Below are 22,978 nucleotides of genomic sequence, written 5' to 3'. Positions count from 1 at the left end.
TTCCAGGCGGGAGTTGATCACGGTGAGGGTTTGCCAAATGTGCCTTCCTCTTAGCACGTTTCGTCCTGAGTTCGAGTATCTTCAAAGCCCGTGACACCTTTAGTAAAGACAGTTCTCCAATTGGAGTGCTTGGAGGCCAGTGTTGTCGGTGTTTATACCACTTTTTTTTTTAATTCGCCTTGAGAGAGTCTTTAAACCTCTTTCGTTGACCACCAGCATTATGCTTTCCATTGTTAAGTTCGGAATACCGTTTTGAGACCATGCATGGCGAAAAGCAGTCTGTAAATGCGGCAAACAGAATAAGAAATAGTATAAACAGCAACAAATGGATGCAAATGAATTGGATGTGAATGTGATAAGCTCCAAGTTGAAAGGTACACGAAGGACTTAAGCAGTGACATGGACGGTGGCTCTGTGACCTTAACCAGTTGGCAGCAGGCGAGCAGGAACTGTGTATCGCTATCCTTGCTAATTAAATCAGCAAGAAAGCCTGGCCAAGAGTTATTTATTGTGAGTGATATCACACTTCCCACTAGCCTTTTTTGTGCAGCCTTCCTTGTTGGTGTGGCCAGTCTCCCTGTCAGTGCCCTCCTTTGGCAAGAGCTGGGTGTTGAAAGATGGGTCAAATCCCCCTGCCCATCACCCTGTTAGGAACTAGGCCTGCCATGTGTTTGAATCCGAACACGGCCGGAGGAACTGTACAGCCAACTCTCCATGTCTGGTCTTGGTCTCTCTCCCCCTGTCCCAAGTTTAGAAGTGGGGTGGAATGTAAAAAAATACAAGCCAACTTGTATTATTGAGGGGAAGGAGGGGGTTCACAGATGGACAAGTGGCAGAAATGCCATGTGGGCAATGCCAGACCCTGTTGTACATAAAGGAAGGTGTATGTATGCATTGACTTGGAGAGAGTGAAAAATGTGCATTCCCCGCCCCCAAGGACTCATTGGCAATAATGATACTCTTTCCCTCTAAAGCTAATAGCCGAGGCAGGAGATTATTTTTTTTACTAGCATTCAGACTGGGGAGAAAAGGGTCCCAATGGAAATTAGGGACCCTCACACCCATTATTAAACTTAAAAAATAAACGAGAAAACCCTGATATGCTTCCAAGTGGCGCATTTAGTGCTGCATGTAGTTTGGCCCACAGTGGAGAACTGAAATAGGATGAAATTACATGTTCAGTGTAATTCCTTTTGTTTTGCTGTTTACCCATGCTTAGTCACTTTCATTTTCTCTGATTTTAACCTGAAGCCAGTATTTGTATTCTTAATTTGGGCAGCTTAATTAATGTGCTGGCGCATTTTCCCTCCTTTGTTAACTGACGTTTAAGTTTTTGTCCTGTTGTGGTGTGTGCCAGATATAAGGCTTTTTAAATCTCTGGGAAGAGCCGCCCATTGCAAGAATCCATCGTAGATGTTGGTCCTTTGATCGCTCGCCCTTGTTTGTCCTGGAGTTCCTGTTTCAAGACTTCCTTGTCCTCCTGGCTCTCCTTTCCCCTCTGCCTGGTTTTCTTTAGGAAGCTGCAAGCATATAAATGCTCTTTTGTACGACTGATAGTTGTGCATTTGCCAGTGCTCAGCTCCCACCCTTAAAATATTGCTCCACCTCTCTTCAAAACCACCAGTTGGTTTTAAAAGTATATTGGTGTAGAATGTCCCTCCCTCCCTCCCAGCTTCCTTCATTTAAGCAATCTCTTCTATAAAAAGCTCTCTAGAATTCACAGTTAGCAAAATGTAGATCACCGTTCTTTAAAAACTTGAAGTTAGTGTCAGTGTTTACTGAGTCGGTTCGGTTTAAGCCACTCTGGCTTGTGACAGCCACATTGTCAAGTCTGCTTAAGTTAGTCAGCTTCCTTTGGGGAAGACGGGTAAGTTCTTGTTGGATAAAGTTTGCCGTCTGCACTGCAAATGGTTGGTGTTTGTTATATAAAAAAGGGTTCATTTCTGATTTAGAAAATGAATCAAGTCTGCAATCGGTTTGTCTTATTTATGGTTTCAGTTTTAATTTAGTTTATTTGGCACGTGCCGTGCGGAATGAGCCTTTCTAGAAATAGAATTGGCAAATTCGTCTTCTGCATGCTGTATAACCACTGTAGGTGTCGATCATCAGCAAAGTAATATATGAGAATGGCAGTTTCATGTTTCAGATCCCCATCCTTCCCCCGCCTGCCGGTTTGCACAGTGGTGAGAGTTGTTACAGGGTGTCGTGATCTCAGAGGGTTAAGCTTGGTGGTTTTTAGAAGCCTCCGAACTGAGAAGCAAAGAAGTTGAGTTGTAGAAACCAGCAGTGGAATTTTACAGATGGCTCTCTGTTCAAACAAACAAAGTATAGCCGCCCCCCCCCCTTTCTACCTTGGCTCATTTTTTCGCTATATCTGACAAGCTAGTAATGGGAAACACTTCAAATCTCCTTTGATTGTGTCGTGTCAGCAGTTTTACGCGCCAGTGTTAAAGTTCTCCTCCCCGTGTGTGCTAGCGGTTCTGTAGTTTGGTTTGACGTAGTGGCACAAACATCGGAGTCCAAAGGGAGCTCATTTGAAAGCTCTGTCAATTGGTGACTGAATGAGAAAGCCTTATAAGTGTGATGGGCACTCATACTTGACGGTGGTATGTTCTGACCTTACACCCGCAGTGAGGATTGTAAGGTCAGTGGTACAGTGGTGCCCCGCAAGACGAATGCCTCGCAAGACGGAAAACTCGCTAGACGAAAGAGTTTTCCGTTTTGGAGGTGCTTCGCAAAACGAATCTCCTATGGGCTTGCTTCGCAAGACGACAATGTCTTGCGAGTTCCTGCTGGTTTTTTCCCCTTCCCCCTTTTTCTAAGCCACTAAGCCACTTATCAGCTGATCCAATAAGCCGATAATCCGCTAAAAGCCGCTAATAGCGCTAATCCGCTAATCCGTCAATGGGCTTGCTTTGCAAGACGAAAAAACCGCTAGACGAAGAGAATCACAGAACGGATTCTTTTCGTCTTGCGAGGCACCACTGTACTTCTGTTTCCTTGGCAGTGCTACAAGCTGAGTCTCGTGCCCAATAATCAGTGTTTGAGGGTGCAGGTATTATTAACCTGTCCATTTTGTTGTACTGATTTGGGTTGCTGTTGCCCTTGAGGTTCCTTCTGGAGAACCTGGAGGGGTTTGCACAATACCAGACCCTCCAAGTATCCCTATTTTCCAGGGACATCCCTGATTTAGAGAAGCTGTCCCAGTTTCTGATTTGATCCCAGAATGTCCCACTTCTCCTTAGGACAGGGGTGCCCAAACCTTTTCCAAAGAGGGCTGGATTTGATGAAGTGAACATGCGTGAGGGCCGACCAAAGTTGTTGAGCTTTTTCCACAATTTTATCCCAAAGTTGCTGAGATTTTTAAAGGATTTTACCCCAGAACATATACTGCCACGGGGGCTGGATTAAATCGACTGGCAGGCCGGATTAGGCCCCCAAAACAGACCTTGAACATTCCTGCTTTAGGATGTCTCTTTTCACTGGAAAAATGTTGGAGGGTTTGGAGTTATCCAATCCCCAAGCCGTCTGAAGTGAATCCTGTATAGGGAAATTATTTTTCTTAATATTTAATGTTTCATTATGTTTTTATATATGTTGGAAGCTGTCCAGAGTGTCTGCGGCAACCCAGTGAGATTTGTGAGGTATAAACAGTAAAATTACCATTATGGAATGGGACGTCCCTATTTTCGCTGGAGAAATGTTGGAGGGTATACAATACCCACACCTATTTACCCTGCTCAAAGCACCAGATGGACAATAGAAGTGGAACCAGAGCAGTAGCATGTGTACAGCACAGTGACAAAAACTTTTTTTTTTTAAGTACAAGCTCCTTCGTGAAATGCAAATCTCCTGTATCACTTCCTGGCTTCAGTTGGTGGTGGGAATTGAGTAATTTTGTACTGGGGTGTGTGTGCTATTGTCCCTGCAATCAAAATGTTCAGGGAGGCATTGAGATGCAGAATTAAATGAAGGAAGCATCCGAAAGAGGAGCTGTTATAGTGATTAATGTCTTCAACTACCCTTACATAGAATGGCTACATATGTCTTCCAGTCATGACAAAGAGGTGAAATTTCTAGATTTCCTGGAGCCAATCAGAGGGACAGTGATCCTGGACTTATACAGTCATACCTACCGTGGAAGTTGAACGAAATCCATTCCGGAAGTCCGTTCGACTTCCAAAACGTTTGAAAACCAAATCGCGGCTTCTGATTGGCTGCAGGAAACTCCTGCAGCCAATCAGAAGTCCTGTCGGATGTTCATGTTCCAAAAGAATGTTCACAAACCGGAACAATCACTTCCGGATTTTGGGCGTTTGGGAGCCAAAACGTCTGAGTTCCAGGGCGGTCAACAACCAAGGTACGACTGTACTTGAGTGGCTCTCAGGACTTGGTGTGTATTGTAAGTGGTGTCAAACATTTGGGTTCAGAAACAGTGTCAGTCAGAGCAAATGATTTCTCCACTTCTCCACCCCTCCCTACTCGCGCTGAGCTTGTCAGATTGGTTTTGCTTTTTAGAAAATAATAATAATGCAGTGTCACTTTAAAAATTCAGGGTGAAATTAAGCGAATTATTATTCAGAGTAATCCTGTTGAATTTAATTGACCCAGCTTAGTCATGTTCATTAATTTCAGTGGGTCTACTCTGAATAGGCCTAGTGTTAAATCCCAACCACACTGTTTTTTGGACCAAGGGCAGGCAAATCCAAAGAACAACTTGAAATTTAGGGCATACCAAATTCAAACATGTGAAAACCTCTCCTGGTCCACCCCATAATTTGGGGAATGCACAGTCAATGCACACCTGAAGTTCATTTTGTTAAAAGACTTTGCTGGATGTGAATCGGTGAATTATTTTTAAGAAGAGAAGAGGACACAAAGAGTTCAGAGATACAAATTAGGAAATGTGAATTTTAATATGGGAAGAAACCTCCAAAGAGATGCATTAGCCTGTTCAGAACCAAAAATTATTATAAGAATGTGAGTGATCAATAAACACTATATAAGCTTTTATGATTGGCTTTGTCTGCCTTTGAAGTTAATTGTTTAATCTTCCTTATAAATTGTTATTTGGGAAAATGTTGCTTTTGTATTGATCTGTTTTCTCTGTCCTGTGATAGCTGCCAACACTGTGTGAGAGAGAGGGGGGAGCAGGGGTTAGATATCATCTGGAAATGGTAAGGTGTGATGATCAAGGGTCTGGAAACCAGGCCTAATAATAATAATAATAATAATAATAATAATAATAATAATAATAAATTATTTATACCCCGCCCATCTGGCTGGGTTTCCCCAGCCACTCTGGGCGGCTTCCAAAAGAATATTAAAATACTGTGATACATCAAACATTAAAAGCTTCCCTAAACAGGGCTGCCTTCAGATGTCTTCTAAAAGTCTGGTAGTTGTTGTTCTCTTTGACATCTGATGGGAGGGCGTTCCACAGGGAGGGCGCCACTACCGAGAAGGCCCTCTGCCTGGTTCCCTGTAACTTGGCTTCTCGCAGTGAAGGAACCACCAGAAGGCCCTCGGAGCTGGACCTCAGTGTCCGGGTAGAACGATGGAGGTGGAGACGCTCCTTCAGATATACTGGACCGAGGCCATTTAGGGCTTTAAAGGTCAGCACCAACACTTTGAATTGTGCTCTGAAACGTACTGGGAGCCAATGTAGGTCTTTCAAGACCGGTGTTATATGGTCTCGGCGGCCGCTCCCAGTCACCCGTCTGGCTGCTGCATTCTGGATTAGTTGTAGTTTCCGGGTCACCTTCAAAGGTAGCCCCACATTGAGCGCATTGCAGTAGTCCAAGCAGGAGATAACCAGAGCATGCACCACTCTGGCGAGACAGTCCGCAGGCAGATAGGGTCTCAGCCTACGTACCAGATGGAGCTGGTAGACAGCTGCCCTGGACACGGATTTAACCTGTGCCTCCATGGACAGCTGTGAGTCCAAAATGACTCCCAGGCTACGCACCTGGTCCTTCAGGGGCACAGTTACCCCATTCAGGACCAGGGAATCCTCCACACCTGCCCGCATCCTGTCCCCCAGAAACAGTACTTCTGTCTTGTCAGGATTCAATATCAATCTGTTTATGAGGAATGGTTGCAGGAGCTGAGCATGTTTAGCCTGGAAAAGAGGAGACTGAGAGGAGGCAGGATAGCCATCTTAAGGGCTCTCACATGGAAGACAGAGCAAGCTTGTTTTCTCTTGCTCTGGAGAGTAGGCCTTGAACGAATGTCTTCAAGTTACTTGAAAGGATTCTTAGTAAACCACAGGAAGAGCTTTCTGAAGGTAAAAACTGTTTGGCAGCGGAAAAGACTCACTCAGAAGGCGGTAGACACTCCTTCCTTGGGGGTTTTTAAGCAGAGGTTGTTTGGCCATCTGTCATGGATGCTTTAATTGAGATTCTTGCATTCCAGGGGGTTGAACTAGATGACCCTCAGGGTCCCTTCCAATTCTACGATTCTATTATTCTATTATTATTTATTGAATTTATATACCGCCCTATACCCGGAGGTCTCAGGGCAGTTCATACCCCTGACGCACTTTATATGTCTCTATAACACTCTCCTCTGCTTCCTGAAAATTGCCTAATGTGGCCTGTAACATTCCCCGCAAAATCCCCTGTACCAAAAGTGCAAAATCTCAGATTTGGCTGTGAAACAGCAGCAGCAGATCCGAAGTATTACAATAGTAAGATGGTGCAACTATAGACCAGGAGCCTCCCTGTAACAAAGTGCTCATCCGAGCAAGCAGCGAAGAACCATCGATCAAAAAGACAGTGGAAATCAATCAAGGAACCTGTCAGAATATAAATGTCTTCACTTACTACTGACAGCTAGAAAGTGACCCAGATGAGCAGGGACCTCGGTTGGGAATTCTGGAGTTGCAGTTCCACCATGGAAAAAGACCCTCTGCACGTGCTCCACGCATTTCGGCCCCCCAGGCAATATCCAGGCTAGAACAAGACCTTAGCAGCTCCTTTATAGACTGAAAATAATATAGAATCAGCTGGATCGGTGCCGCATAACAGCCCTGAGACGCCTCCATGTGCAACTTGTTCTCCTGCCCTTTAGGATAAGGAAAACAGCAAATAGGCTGGTTCCTTCTGTACAGAAAAAATCCTCCCAGACGAATATAAGCTAATAGCTTGAATGAAGCAGCGCTGGGAGGGAGGAGCAGCTTCCTTCATTGAATGGAAACTTCTTCCCCTCCTTGAGCCCAAGGGAAGGCAAGGGTGGGAGCATGCTTGAAGCTCCTGGTGGATCTTGCAAAACCTCAGTGTCAGATGTTCGCCGGTGGTTGCTCGTGAGTAACCAGGCAGGACTCCGACCTGTCTTTAACAGGATTTATTTTGGTGCAAAGCTATTTACAGTTCAGAACCATCAGTTCATGTCTGCCTCAATCGCTAGCAGAATCCGGGAGTGGTCGTTTCCGGGTCCTCCCCCAACATAAGAGCTTAGTCACCCCCCCCCCAGCCTTTTCCTTCCTTGTTTGCATTTTACACCTCTGCGCAAGGTGGGTGATGGAAGAGACGTGCTTGTGCTTCCCTCCTGGCCGGCTTGGCCAGGAGCGGCACTGGGGCTCCCAGCAGCACCCTCTGGTCCCGCCCCCTCTTCCCCACTGGAGGCGTGGCTTTCCCCACCGCAGGAAGAGGAACTGCTTCTCAAGATTTTCAGAGCCTCCCTGTATCCCAACGGCCCCTCTGCCTCCCTTTCCTGTTCCGATGGCAGTCCCCTGACACTCGGCCTTATCTGCCCCATTCCTGATGTCATGTAATCAGATGTAGGGTTGGTGGTTGTGGCTACCCCAAAATGGCCTGGCCAAGTTTGGCCCGTGAGCTGGAGCTTCTCTACCGTTGGTCTCCACTGAGTGGTGGAGGAGGAGGAATTTGGATTTGATATCCCGCCTTTCACTCCCTTTTAAGGAGTCTCAAAGCGGCTAACAGTCTCCTTTCCCTTCCTCCCCCACAACAAACACTCTGTGAGGTAAGTGGGGCTGAGAGACTTCAAAGAAGTGTGACTGGCCCAAGGTCACCCAGCAGCTGCATGTGGAGGAGCGGAGACGTGAACCCGGTTCCCCAGATTACGAGACTACCGCTCTTAACCACTACACCACACTGGAACTTGGTGTCCTTCTGCCCTTCAAAGCAGGTTTCCTACTGCCGCCGTTCTTCCCCCAGCTCATTCCCGCACAGCATCAATTGAAGCATCTATGCGACAAACTCTCAAGAAGTTCAGCACAAACATTTTGTAGCCTGATTGCAATGATGGAAAATCTACCGCAATCTATTTTTAGGAGTAGAGTTAGGTAGCAAATTGCTGGATGCAGTAAATGAGGATGAAACGGAACAATGGGATGCAGGGTGGGGAGGGGAGAGAAGGCGAAAAAGTTGTTAGCCTGTACCTTGATATGTGAAACGGCATCCATAGTGATCCAATAATATGTGCTTGTGTGACAGCCCAAGAAAAGAGCTGTCTCTCTCGTTGAGAAACAATTGAAGCGTTGGGGAATGTGTTTGCGGCAGAATACTTAAAAGAAGCGGTAAAGGTAAAGCTGCAATGCACCGGACCCAAATTCAGATGTCAAGTGCACAGCTTGGTCACCGACAACTCTGCCAGTGCAGCGAAAAGGAGAAGCAGCCAGGGAAGGAAAGGAACAAAAGTCTCGAACATGCATCTTTCAGAGACTCAAATACGCGTGTAAAAAGAGTTCTGCTGGATGAGAGTACGGGTCTTGCCCAGCGCAGCACCTGTAGCGATCACGCATTGGAGGTTCCCTTCTTGTCCTTTCCATGCAGACCCTCGAAAATCTGCTTTTGAGAGTCCTCCAATGCATATCAGACCATGAGATAATCTTTCTGGAGAAACAGGCCATGCGCTTCCTTTATATTTGTGAAGGCTGTCTTTGAATTTGGGCTGTTTCAAGGTGAAACGTCTGTCCATCTGTCCCCATTTAACCAGTGGGATATACCTTATGCCTCACTGGGTAAAGGGGACCCCTGACAGTTAAGTCCAGTTGCGGACGACTCTGGGGTTGCAGCGCTCATCTTGCTTTACTGGCCAAGGGAGCTGGACACAGACAGTTTTTCTGGGTCATGTGGCCAGCAGGACTAAGCTGCTTCTGGCGAAACCAGAGGAGCGCATGGAAACGCCGTTCACCTTCCCACCAGGAGCGGTACCTATTTATCTACTTGCACTTTGATGTGCTTTCGAACTGCTAGGTGGGCAGGAGCTGGGACTGAACAATGGGAACTCACCCTGTCATGGGGATTCGAACTGCCAACCTTTTGATCGGCAAGCCCTAGGCTCAGTGGTTTGGACCACAGCGCCACCCGCGTCCTCACTGGGTGCTTCATTCCCAATAGGAAGTATCTTCTTCTAACTTTGAGAACCGAGCAAACCCAAGCCAATAGTAGTTCACATGGCAGTAGTTTTACTGAGTGATGAGTGCTGTTTGCACGGTCACTTCCGTGAGGATATGTTGCTCTTTGTTTTGCTGTCATGCTAAAATGAAAAGTCATGGCTCAACCCACCCCCTTCTACGTATGGAGTTATGGGGGAATGATGCCCCATTGGGAAGAAAGCCTCTTTTGCCAACTTCTTTTGTCCAAATGGTGTTTGGACAATACTGCACAGCCATCAGCCGTCCCTTTGTCAACCCCCCCCCCCCAGCAAACCAGGGAAATTGATGTTGCATCTTTCCTTGTAGAAAGTCAAACACCAGGCTACTTCTGGGCCCATGCAAATGCTACCCTAATAAACTGTCGCTGGGAGCAGACCTTGGAATGGTTAGGTTGCAAGATCCCAGGAGACCTGAGTCTTGAATTTTACTTGTGCTTCGGCTAATAGAGCTCCTGTGCCAGCTGAACAATCGTCAATAGTATTGTTAAAGCAAAATGAGTCTAAAACAAAGAAATGCAATTAATTTTGCTGCTAATGGGAGCCCCCTTTTTAAAAGGCAGAATAATTTCTAGTTGCGAACGGGAGCAGATCCTGCAGCATCCAGGAAACAGTACTGTACTTCATGCTGCTTCAGAAATAAATACGCGCTTTCCTCCCGTGGCATGGATTTCATCTGCGCTGTGCCAGAAAAGGCAAATTGTATGCTGCTGGTTTTTCTGTTGAACTTTTATCTCCTGTAGTTTGCCTTGTATTAATGCTTCTTGCCAATTAGCTTCTGGGGCTAATGCTAGGGATGGATGGATCAGTCTCTCACTCATAAGTCTTTTGTCCCATTTCTGCATTAATCTGCAGTGTTTCCGTAAAAAGGGTGGGGGGAGGAATCTGCACCAAATGTCACACTCTGTATTTAAATATGTATTTTATCTCAAAATATGCATCTAGATATTATTATTCATATTTTTTTACAGTAATTTAGTTTGTATCCCACTGTTCTTCCCAAAGGAGCCCAGGGTGGTAAACAACAAAACAACAGCCTCTTAAAAACAATCCCAGTGCAGATGCAGACTGGGAAAGGTTTCTATTTAAAAAGCTTGCTGGAATGGGAAGGTTTTTAGTGGGTGCCGAAAAGATAAGAGAGGGGGCTCCTGGCTGATGTTTAATGGGAGAGAATTCCAAATGGCAGGTGGTTCTCCTGCTAAGATGGTTTCTGCCAAACCAAGGACCAGTGATCAGCTTGGTTATATAAGGGGTGAGGTGATAATATGCATATTTTATCTCAGTGTTTGCATTTCCAAATGCATTTCATTTTAAAATACACATTTGCTAACTTACTTGAGCCGCTGAGTGTGCCACAAGATTTTGAGAAGTGGAAAACCCAAAGGGGTAATTACACTGCGATCTGTACATTAGTTTGGGAGATGCTGATCACGTCCGTTTGCATCAAAATTTGGAGAAACCAAACTGCTCAAGCTTCTCTAAACCAATATACAGGGCGCTGTCTCTGGCCTGCCTTGGGGATTGCCTCTTGCCAACTGAGGCTCCATAGCTTTAAAAGCCTTCAGAAAAAGCTTTGTTCCGTGTGATGGGGAGCAGGGCTTTTTCCATGATGGCCCCGTGGAATACTTTGTCTAGGGACATTGGCCTATTTCCAACCACAAGGTTTCAGTCTTGTCATCCAAGTAGTGCATGAGATTGTATTGAAACGGTAAGCTATGTTGATACACAATTTATCATGAGCTGCTTTTCTTGAGGGAGGTGGGGGGCAGAGAGAAAGAACAAAAATGATGCGTAAGGACATCACAAGAGCCCTGCTGGATCAGGCCAGAGGCCCATCTAGTCACAGAATCATAGAAGGGACCCAAGGGTCATCTAGTCTAACCCCCTGCAATGCAGAAATTGTTTGGCCCAGCATGGGACTTGAACCCATGACACTAAGATTAAGAGTCTGATAGTGGAGGTGGTCATTGATAGTTCTTCTCCAGGAATATGTCCCACCCAATACTGCCTCTTGGGGAAGCAAATTCCATGGTTGCACCATGTGAAAAAGTAATTTCTTCTGTCTCTTCTGAATCTCCCAGTGTTCAGCTTCACTGGATGTCCCCGAGTGTGTTAAATGCGCAGACATGTGTTAAATGAAATAAATTATCCTATTACTTTTGCAAAAAAAAAAAAGGTAACAGAAACCATGCAGGCAAGCATCCTAGCCCGATTCTAGCATCTCTGCTGCCAAACGGCAGATAATTCAAACCAGCTTCGTTGAACAAACACAAGTGAGATCCAAGAGGAGGGTTGTTGTTTTAAAGGTTTGTCAGGAAGTCTCCTTGCTTGAACTCCAATCCTTAAACTCTGCCTGTGGAAACGGTGAGTCATATATACTTTTTAAATTAAGACTCCCCACCCCCCACCCCGCCGCCAATTTTGTTCCATGTGAATTCTACCTACCTACTGCAGCGAGTCTGACTACTTAAGCTGTGAAGAGCTTTCCCTAATAGCTGTTGTGGTTTAAGTAATCCAGAACACATTCTGCTTCAACTAAAGGAGAAATGAAATGGCTAAGTAAAGAAGGAATAGCTCCTTTTCAAAAACATCTCTTCTGCACCAGCAACAAGGACCAACCGAGACTTTTCCTGGGTTTTCTCTGAATGCAGCTAAGGGGGGCATTCCAGAGGCCAATATCTCACCCCTGGCAGCAGCCGGTGTGTGTGTATGTATGTGTGAAATCTCTTTCAGGTCATTTCATTGTATAGCAAAGGTTCTGGCAAAAGAAGTGCAAGAAAATTCCAGTGCATATTGCACCATGGAATATTCTTTCTGATTTAAGGGGCAGGTGGTCCCCTTGTTATGAGGGGCTGGGGTGGGGCAGATCTCTACATTCAGTGAAGGGTCAGAATTTGAGCAGACTCGTAAATTCCTGAATTTCTCAAGGACTGGGAAATAACATCACCTAACTTCTGATCGCTGAAGAATTGACGATTTTGAATTATGGTTCTGGAGGAGACTCTAGAGAGTCCCATGGACTGCAAGAAGATCAAACCTATCCATTCTGAAGGAAATCAGCCCTGAGTGCTCACTGGAAGGACAGATCCTGAAGCTGAGGCTCCAATATTTTGGCTACCTCATGAGAGGAGAAGACTCCCTGGAAAAGACCCTGATGTTGGGAAAGATGGAGGGCACAAGGAGAAGGGGACTACAGAGGACGAGATAGTGGGACAGTGTTCTCGAAGCTACCAACATGAGTTTGACCAAGCTGCAGGAGGCAGTGGAAGACAGGAGTGCCTGGCGTGCTCTGGTCCATGGGGTCACGAAGAGTCGGACACAACTAAACGACTAAACAACAACAACTTCTTCATGAGGCCAGCCTGGCGATGGCGGGTCATTGAAGAAACAGTGGTTGTGATGGCTACCTATTACCCCTCAATGGAAGTCATCAACCAGGAACAAGACCTTGCCAGGCACGGAGGGAGGTTGCCAGGGTAAAGGCAGGGGTGTGATGTCACTGCAGAAAAAGATGGTGCCTTTTTACGTTTAGGGAGCAGGGCTTTCTGGGAAGAAGCCGTGGGGGAGGAACTCCATGCTGGGACTGATGGGAAGCAGCCATGATGATTGTCTGGAGTGTGCAGTTGCAAAGAGACATGGGGATGGCATTTAGAGTGCCCCTGAATCCCAAGCTGTAATGCTGGGAAGGACGATATATGTGCTGTGTACTCTCTCCCCATAAAACTCAGGTGTAAATATGTGTGAATAAACCATATTTCCTGAAGGTGTCATTTTGTGCTGTGTCTTGGTGTCTCAGTGGAAATGCAACCCTGGTTAAGTGCCAAGACCCTGGAATCTCTTGCCACCGCTCAGCAGAGATTGGGGCGGCTTGTAACAATATGGACAGTGTAAAACCAGTATTTATTCTCATGTTCTTTGCCCCATCTCTGCCTTTCATCCCTCAATGCATATACAGGATTCTATGTACACAGGGAATCCAAATTCTGTGAACTGTAAAAAATACAGATTGCAAGAAAAGGACACAATTTTCTTACTCCTCCACCCCAAATTCTGGTTTTGTAGCAATGGGAGGGTCAACTCCACCTCTGAGAATTCAGCCATACCTCACCACCGATGTCTGAAATTTGCCCACACTTATTCAGTCAGTGCTACATCATGAAAAGGGATATAAACTTGTTGGTTTGCTTTTTTCTTTAAAGGAAGCTGATCTTCTCAAGAAGCTGAACTATGCCCTGTTTTCCGTATCCTGTTCTCCTCCTGTAGAATCCTAGCATTTGGGTAGAGTTGCACATGATAGATTTTTCTCATGTGGAAACTATCATTTTGTCCCGGGGTGCATCATCCCCTAGTTCAAACCTTCAACTCCTGTTCAGACCCTCATCTATGATGTGTTCACACTTAGAATCTCAGGGTGAAAGCCAATAGCTGTTATGGAGGTCATTCTTGGGCCCTGGGCTCTGAAGAATTGTGATCTATCCTCTTGTCCAGAACCAAGAAAATATAACACTACAAGGCTCTCAAAAGATACAGTAAGGATTGTTCCTGGACTTAGTCAAAGTTCTTCAAAGTTTGTCCCCAGTGTAGTCATTGTTTGAAGGACTTTTGTGGAGCAATTCAATCCCCCATAATTTAATAAAAGTGTAATAACTGGAACCTTTTTTGGCTAATACCCACCACACAAAGTATCAAAGAATTTACATTTATTGATTTGGGAAGAGAGATTCAGCAGGCAGAATGGTTCTTGATTTGTTTCTTCTTACAGGTTAGTGGTTCACCCTTGCCTTTTCTCAGCCTCAAAAATTCAACCAAGAAGACCTGATTTCTTTAAAAAAATAATATAAGTGGAAATCTAAGTCTCCAGCTGCTGCTGAACTGCCCTGAGGTGAAGGGCAGTATTAAAAATTTCCCTTTTACAATGCACTGTCAAAAACCAAAATGAATGATCTTGACAACTTTTGGCATGGCTTGGGAAATACCTAGGCAATTTGTTTTTCAATAGAAAGTTGAGCAGCAGCTTTGTATTCAAACACAGCTCTGAGGTTTGTTTGACTTCATTCTTCTGAACATTAGAACTCAAGAAATACAGGTGGCAGGAAAGAAAACAGATGGATTTCATACAAAGCATGCATGGTGTATTTTTCTGTTTGTTTTATCTGTCTGGAAAGTCTGGGTACTTTTCAACCTTGTGGGTCTCTGTGTGCTTTTGTGTGGTATTTTAATTTGTTTTGGCATTCCATTTTTTTTCTGAAATAGGAACCAGAAAATCCTGGAAGCTTTTTTTCCTTTTCTTTTCCTTTTTGCGCCGCTGGATCCAAAATAGCTGATTTGGTCTCTAATTTGTTGAAATGAAATACACAGTGCTTACTGGCCTAATAACGTGCAGAATTAGCTTCCATGATGTTGGTGGGTTAGGTTGCTGCTTTCTCTAACTGTAAATCAACTTCTGGTCCACTCAAAACAAGACTGTTGCAGAAGGAATGAGTGCAGTTCCTCTTTTACTGCTAAGTGTGTCGGTCTTCTCAGTTCTGCTTGGTAGTATATTAGCTCGCACTTGATTCCATCGTTTCAAGCTGCTTGCGGGACCCCAAGTTCAGGCAAATGTGAGTTCTTGAAAATGGATATCTGTCAGAACATGCCCATTTGATCTGAAGCAGGAATACATGCTGTCTAGGCTGGGCAGAATTTGTACTACAGCGAATAACATCTGTTGGAGATGTGGTGACATTGAAGCAGTTCAGTTCCACATTTATGGATAATGTCCCGAGAGAGAGAGAGAGAGAGAGAGAGAGAAAACATTGGAAATCAATTTTGACTTGTGTGTGCAGTTGTGCATTCATACTACATCCATTGTTCTGTTTTTGTTCTTTAAAAAAAGACAGCTATCTTATCTTGGAATATTAATGTATCTTTTAACAATTGCTATGATAGCAGTAAGTTTTATAAATGGGGAGGGAGTTCTGCCATCCATAGCATGGCTATTCAGGGTTTGTGATTTGGTGTGTATTGTAAAGCTAATGGACACTCTGAGAGATAGAAAAGGAGGACAAGTAGATAAAATTTATTAAAACACCATCATCATTATTAATATACTGCCCTACACCCAGAGGTCTCAGGGCGGTTCACAGAATAAAATCAAAATATAAAACCACAAAATACATAATCAAAATAAAAACAACAATCCAATAACCCCCCCCCAAAAAAAAACCACCCACATTTTAAAAGGGCATAGGATGTCAATCAAATCAGCCAAAGGTGTGGTTAAAAAGGAACATTTTGCCTGGTGCCTAAAGGTTTATAATGAAGGCGCTAGGCGAACTCCCCTGGGGAGAACATTCCACAGACGGGGAGCCACTGCAGAAAAGGCCCTGTACTTGTGTTGCCACCCTCTGGACCTCTCAAGGAGGAGGCACATGAAGAAGGGCCTTGGAAGATGATCTCAGGGTCCAGGTCCTTCAGTTATTGCCATCCTGAACCTTTTAAGGCTTTATAGGTCAAAACCAGCACTTTGAATTGGGCCTGGAAACTGATCTGTAGCCAGTGCAGTTGGACCAGGATCGGTGTAAGATGCTCAAACCGTCTTGCTCCAGTGAGCAACCCGGCCACTGAATTCTACACTAGCTGACGTTTCTGAACCGTCTTCAGAGGCAGCTACGTGCTCAGATGATAAAGTCCAAGAAAATGGTTCATCATTTGCATTAAAAGTGTCACAAACATTCTTTAATATGTAAAAGCCTTCTGTGACCTGAATTATAAAAACAAAAGTAATCTCGTATTTCAAAACAATAAATAAGAAGAATGCTTCCCTTAAATTCTCTCCAGTTTTTCCTGCCATATTTTAATCTTCCTATGAGGATCTAAGAACCAGGAGGAGGCTGTCTCTTGGCCCTGTCCCTGGAGACTTGGAATGAATGACACAGTGGTGACATCCTGCTTAAAAGACCAGGTCTGGCTCGCCAGCTTTCACATTGGTGCCAAATGTTGGGCTGGGGTGGCTGTCGCCATGTGATCTTGGAAACGCGGCAGCTGCTTTGCGTAAAATTGACAGAGGTCTGTGCAAGCCTGTTTGTGCCTGAAGTCTTCAGAGGAGTCGCTGCCCAGGGGCAAGGGAGGAAAGCAATGGGTGGGAATGTCTGCAGTCCTGGTCGTAGATTGTTTGCAAATATTAGCAGGTGGTGGTGAGGATCTCAGTGATACGGCAGCATCAAGACCTGGGACAACACACTGTGACCGCTCCAGGCAAGGTGAAAGCTAAGGAGTAGGGCTGGAGCCTGAGAGCAGGTATCTCAGCGTGTTGCTGCAGCAGCACTGCCTGGCAGTCTACTGATGGTTTCTTGTTGTTGTTTAGTCGTTTAGTCGTGTCTGACTCTTTGTGACCCCATGGACCAGAGCACGCCAGGCACTCCTGTCTTCCACTGCCTCCCGCAGTTTGGTCAAACTCATGCTGGTAGCTTCGAGAACACTATCCAACCATCTCGTCCTCCGTTGTCCCCTTCTTCTTGTGCCCTCCATCTTTCCCAGCATCAAGGTCTTTTCCAGAGAGTCTTCTCTTCTCATGAGGTGGCCAAAGTATTGGAGCCTCAGCTTCACAATCTCTCCTTCCAGTGAGCACTCAGGGCTGATTTCCTTCATAATGTTGATCTTCTTGCAGTCCACGGGACTCTCAAGAGTCTCCTCCAGCACCATAATTCAAAAGCATCAATTCTTCGGCGATCAGCCTTCTTTATGGTCCAGCTCTCACTATGCTGCTGAAAAGAGTTTTAGACCTCGCCTCCCAGGGGATTTTCTCTCAGTTAAAGGGCCATGCACTACTTTAAGAGGTGTTCACTCTAGGGAGGCTTCTGTAATGGGAAAAAGTGGGAAGACTGGAACTGAGAAAGTTGCTAGGGAGGAGTCAATAACTGAGGTTTTTGGCCAGGAAACATTATCAAGAGCAGGACATAGCACATAGTTCTACTCTTCACTTCTCTGCAAGAGAGATTGTCTTGATAGTCATTGCTGAGGATGGTTCAAGGGGAGGTCTTTTATGTTGCAGGATTCCCCCTTCTGAGAGGGCCCAAGTTTAGACCCTGAACCCATCTTGTTTTAACTTGGATGGCTTCCTAACCCCTACACCATCTCGATCTTCTTCTGTGCTGTGGTTTCCGAGCATCAAGGAGGTTTTTGTGGTTGTCAGAGCTTTAGCCCAATAAATTAATGCGTGCTCAGACATGAATAGAGCATGAGAGAGAGAAGTTGTAGCGTATTGATTACGTTCCTGTAGTTCTAAGCAATGCATGTTTATTATCCTGCTGTTGTATTTGTGCTTTTAATATGGCACCATGTTTTTATTGTTTCGTGTGTTGTAAGCCTCCTTGGGTACCTGGTAGAATGGTGGGGTATCAAATATGTCAACAATGCACCACTTTTAAGTGACAGGTTGCTGTGTTAACACTATCTAAATGGAGCAGGATTTCATTATTATGTTGGCCCTGGAAACGGAATAGCTTATTTGCAACATGAGTTTCTGAATGCAACAACAAATAATTCATTTGCTTTTTCTTCTCTACAGATTGCATTTTCACAGCACAGTAACTTTATGGACCTGGTACAGTTCTTTGTCACCTTTTTCAGGTAATCTTCTACTCTAAATAACTAAAATATTTTACTGTTAGTATCAGAAGCCTTACTGAAGTCAAGATACACTATGTCCACAGCATCCCCCTGATCCACCAAGCTTGTAACTCCATAAAAAAAGAAAGAAAGAGAAAGAAATAAGATTCATCTGGCATGACTTGTTTTTGAGAAACCCGTGCTGGGTCTTAGTAATCACAGCATCCTTTTCTAAGTGCTTAAAGACCGACTGTTGAGCTATCTGAATAAGGGTTTGTCTTTTGTTCCTATGCCATATTACAATCCTTTATCAGTAGGAACTGAGGTGGTTTTTTTAAAGGGATTCACTCTTGTAGGTGGGTAGCGTGAACTGGGGTAGGATCCTGGAAATTACAGGTTGGTTAGCTTAATGTCTGTAGCAGGGAAAGTGGTGGAAAGTATTGTTAAAGATAAAATAGTCTAGCATATAGAAGAACAAGCCTTGCTGAAGTACAGACAGCATGGCTTGTGCAAAGGGCAAGTCCTGTGCTATGAACCTATTAGAGTTCTTGGGGAGCACAGGAAGCAAGGAACAGATGCGTGTCTTCAGCATATGAGAGAAACTAGAGGCCAGATTCAACTAACCCAGTGCGCTAGCGGAACCTAGTGGAAGAAATCCAGCTGCTGCAATGGGGCTTTCCCCACACATTCGCCCATCTATTTTGGGGAATCCCAGAAGAGCATATGAGAGGAGGAGACTTGAGATATGTTTTTAGGCTCTACCCTATTCATTCACTGTGATTTGTTTCAATTATTTTGAATGCCGAATTTTAAATTGTTGTAACATGCCCTGGGACCTATGATAAAGTATGAGTAATAAATTGAGATGATGATGATGATGATGATGATGATGTATCCTCCTGGAGAAATAGAATTCATGTGGCAGTAAAGTTGATTCCCAAGGTTATTGTCTGATACTTCAGTCCTTTTTATAGCTTTGCTACTGCAACAGATGGCAAACGAAAGGGATGTTGACAGGAAGCCTTGCAAATATATTCAGAGGGTGGTTGGACGCCACCTGCTCGGCTTGACCCTGCTAATGCTGATGTGGCGGCGTCACAGGTGCCTGTCCCTGCCTGGCGTTGGCACATAGTGCATGCTCTGGTGGGGCGGCCATTGATGGAGGTGGCACCACCTAGTCTCAGGTGGCCTATATAAGTTTCCTCCCCACCACACTTCCAAGTACATTGTGCTAGGTCACTAGTTCCCAACTGGTGGTCCATGGACCCCTCCACTTAACCCACCCAGGGGTTCCGTGGCACCATTCACTTAACAAAAACTACCATAGAGACATCTTTTTTTTTTTAAAGTAGGGTTCCATGGCTTGGCTTTTGAAAAACAGGAGTTCCACAGTACTTAGCTAATTTGGGAGCCACTGCCCTAGGTGAAGGGACACAGGTGGCGCTGTGGGTTAAACCACAGAGCCTGGGACTTGCCAATCAGAAGGTCGGTGGTTCGAATCCCCATGACAGGGTGAGCTCCCGTTGCTCGGTCCCTGCTCCTGCCAGCCTAGCAGTTCAAAAGCACGTCAAAGTGCAAGTAGATAAATAGGTACCACTCCGGCGGGTAGGTTAACGGCGTTTCCGTGCGCTGCTCTGGTTCGCCAGAAGCAGCTTAGTCATGCTGGCCACGTGACCCAGAAGCTGTACGCCGGCTCCCTTGGCCAGTAAAGCGAGATGAGCGCCGCAACCCCAGAGTCATCCACGACTGGACCTAATGGTCAGGGGTCCCTTTTACCTTTACCTTTGCCCTAGGTGAATCTGTGATGTGACTTGATTTAAGGACTACCTTGCTGAGAGCCTGAGGGCCCTGTTCCTGCCTCTCTCCACCTGGCCCAGGGCGGGGCCTGACAGGTTTTATAAGGACTGATGCTCAGCAGAGAGGGCTTCTTCTTTTAAATTGTTTTTATATCCTTTTAAATTCATTTGTTTAGTGTTTCAGCTGTTTTTAACTGGGCCGTGAGGGCACTTGGTGGCATGTGCCCAGGAGGAGAGGAGAGGAGCGGAGGAGAGCAGAGCAGAGCAGAGCAGGGGGAGGCTCAATTACAATGGTTCTAGGTAGGGGGAGATATGGCGGGCCAGGCAAGGGGCACAAGGCACAGGCAGTTATATCAGCTAGCCCTTGGGTCTGCGACTGCTGCAGTTGAATGCCAGGTCGGCCCAGAATAAAATCTCCCTCACCCATGACCTGATTATGGATGAGGAGGCTGACCTGGCATGTATCACGGAAACCTGGGTGGGTGAACAAGGTGGAGTTGGTCTCACCTGTGCCCACCTGGGTACTCAGTGCAGCATCAGGCCAGACTTGAGGGTCGGGGAGGGAGAGTTGTTGTAGTCTATAGAGATTTGCTCTCTATCTCCAGGCTCTCTGTTCATTCGGGGGGTGGGGGGTCTAGAGTGTGTGTTCTTGGCAATCAGGACAGATTAGGGGTTCTGCTGGCTTACTGCCCACCTTGCTGCCCAGCAGTCTCCCTGCCTGAGCGGACAGAGCTGGTCTCAGAGGTGGTGCTGAAGACTCCCAGACTGCTGGTTCTGGAAGACTTCAACGTCCATGCCAAGGCAGGTGGCTCAGGGACGGCTCAGGACTTCATGGCCGCCATGACAACCATGTAGCTGTCCCAACATGTCACCATCCCAACGTACATGGCAGGCCACACATCTGTCCCTTGCCATGGTTAGATCACTCCTGTTGAGATTTAGGCTGTCAGCACCTTTTCCTCTCCACAGAAGCGGGGGACTTATTAGGAAGGTCCGCCCTCGGCGGCTGATGGATCCAGTGGGATTCCAAATGCCTCTAGGGGTTTTCTGGCTGATATGACTAGCGCCCCTGTTGAAGCCCTAGCTGACCTCTGGAACACCCAAATGACTCGGGCTATTGACCTGATTTCCCCTAAGCGGCCAGGTTGCTCACCGGAGAAAGACAGTTTGAGCGTATTACACCGATCCTGGCCCAACTGCACTGGCTACCAATTAGTTTATGGGCCCAATTCAAAGTGCCGGTTTTGACCTATAAAGCCTTAAATGGCTCAGGATTGCAAGACCTCAAGCACCGCCTCTTTCCATATGAACCTACCAAGACCCTGAGATCATCTTCTGAGGCCGTCCTTTGTGTGCCTCCTCCTCGAGAAGGCCGGAGGGTGGCAACACAAGAACAGGGCCTTCTCTGCAGTGGCTCCCCATCTGTGGAATGCTCTCCCCAGGGAGGAAGTTCCCTTGGCAGCTTCATTATACACCTTAGGCGCAAGGCAAAAATGTTCCTTTTTAACCAGGCCTTTGGTTGACCTGATCAACATCCCATACCCTTTTAAAATGTGGCTCTTGGGGGGGTATTATTGGGTTATTGCTGTTATTTTTATTATATATATTGTGGTTTTTATGTAGGCCTTTTCTGTGAACCACCCTGAGACCTCCGGGAATAGGGCAGTATATAAATTCAATAAATAATAATAATAAAAGTCACCTTCCTATTTCTGTTGTTGCAGAAGTAATAGGATACAATTTGGCAGCATTGTGGTGTCCACCGAACCTTTATTTCTTGCCACTCTTTTAAAGTGAAGGGCAAGGATTTCCTCCTTTCAGTTGCCCTGGATTGCAGACCAACCGCTTCTTCCCATACAAGCCATTGAGAACTAAGAGAGGACCTTATTTGCATTTGCCTTGCCTGATGTTCTGCATAGCCGCCATGCCGGTTCCAGTTGCTGGTTGCCCAAGCGCGGTGGAACTTCTGAGTGCCATTTATGCGTCAGAAATGTCACCTTTAAATATGACCCGATCATCTGGGGTTCAGAGCTCTGACTCTGAAGTGAACTCTGCAGTTCTGATGCTTTTGGAAGTGCTGGTGACTGACCTCCTGCAATAAAAAATGAGCCCCACTGTGTGAGCTTTTCAGCACTTACGGGGATCTGCTGCCTCCTTGTGACAAAGATGTAAAGGGTTCTTTTTGGAAGCGTTGAAGAAGAAAGCTGCTCAGTATATTCCACTGATACCTTCCCAAATGGATTTTTTTTAAAAAGGCAAAGAAGATAGTTGATAGCAAAAGAGTTAGAGGAGGGTGACACTTCAGCGAAGTCTTTTGACAGGCTCTTGTTAAACTCAGCAGGGTTTGGCTGAAGTGTTAAGGGGCTGCTGAATTTTTCACACAGACGGGACCGCCTCAGCCATTGGACAAATATCTGATGTGGGTTACGGTCTGTCTAGCGAGGAGTGTGAGCTCCTGTAAGCCTTCAAGAGCAGCCTCCAATAAGCACAAGTCCTTTCTGCTCCCAACTTCTTCCTCTGAATTTAGAAATGGTGAAAAGGGATTGGGACTGAGGACATGAGCAGAGGCACCGTAGGGTTTTGTTTTAGGGAGAGAAACAAACTTGGTTCTTTGTTCAGGAGGCTTTGATGGGCCGGGATGTTGCATAGCAGAATTCCATTCTCTTGTTTTGGTCTACATTTTATTTTTTGATATTTTCTTTTTGATCGGACAAGAATTCACCTTGCAAAAGAACTTACTTTTGGACAAATATGCCCCAAACATCATGACTAGGCGGGGAGGAGTATTAAATAACTTGCATACAACTGCTGCAGGTCTCTCTTTGTATTTTCTGTCTGCTGAATAGATCGTGTCTGTGAAATAGGAAGATTTTAAATGATACTTTATTAAAGGACTTGGCATTTGCTTTGGTAAATCATCAGATAATATTTGGGCAAGTAATTTTCTGCCTTTGTTCCAGGTTGTAAACTGGAGCAAGTAGCAGCCACCTATCTAACTGTAGGGCATGCTGCTTTGAAGGTTATTGAGATAATGGGGGAAGAATGTTTGCTGGCTCTGGGTTGGCAAGTTGCTATAATTAATTGGATCAAAAACAATTACAGAAAGATCTGGATAAAAGTAATGACATATGAAAGCTATTAGATCACCCTTTTCCTTTGTCATAACAGATGTAGAAAAATAATTGAGTACTCTTACA

At 45.5% G+C, this 22,978-nt stretch overlaps 1 protein-coding gene across 1 annotated transcript in view; it reads left to right on the top strand.

Annotated features, from left to right (window-relative positions):
- The window catches only part of ATRN (attractin), a 167,603-nt gene that overhangs the window by 106,377 nt on the left and 38,248 nt on the right, over nt 1–22,978 (top strand). Inside the window, 1 exon segment of the mRNA XM_082236278.1 lies at nt 17,945–18,006. Coding sequence (XP_082092404.1) covers nt 17,945–18,006 — 62 coding nt within the window.

The sequence above is a fragment of the Podarcis vaucheri genome, assembly GCF_965113315.1.
Source record: "Podarcis vaucheri genome assembly, chromosome: 9".
NCBI lineage: Eukaryota > Metazoa > Chordata > Lepidosauria > Squamata > Lacertidae > Podarcis > Podarcis vaucheri.
Note: the sequence above shows the minus strand (reverse complement) of the source record. Positions and strands in the feature narration are given on the sequence as shown.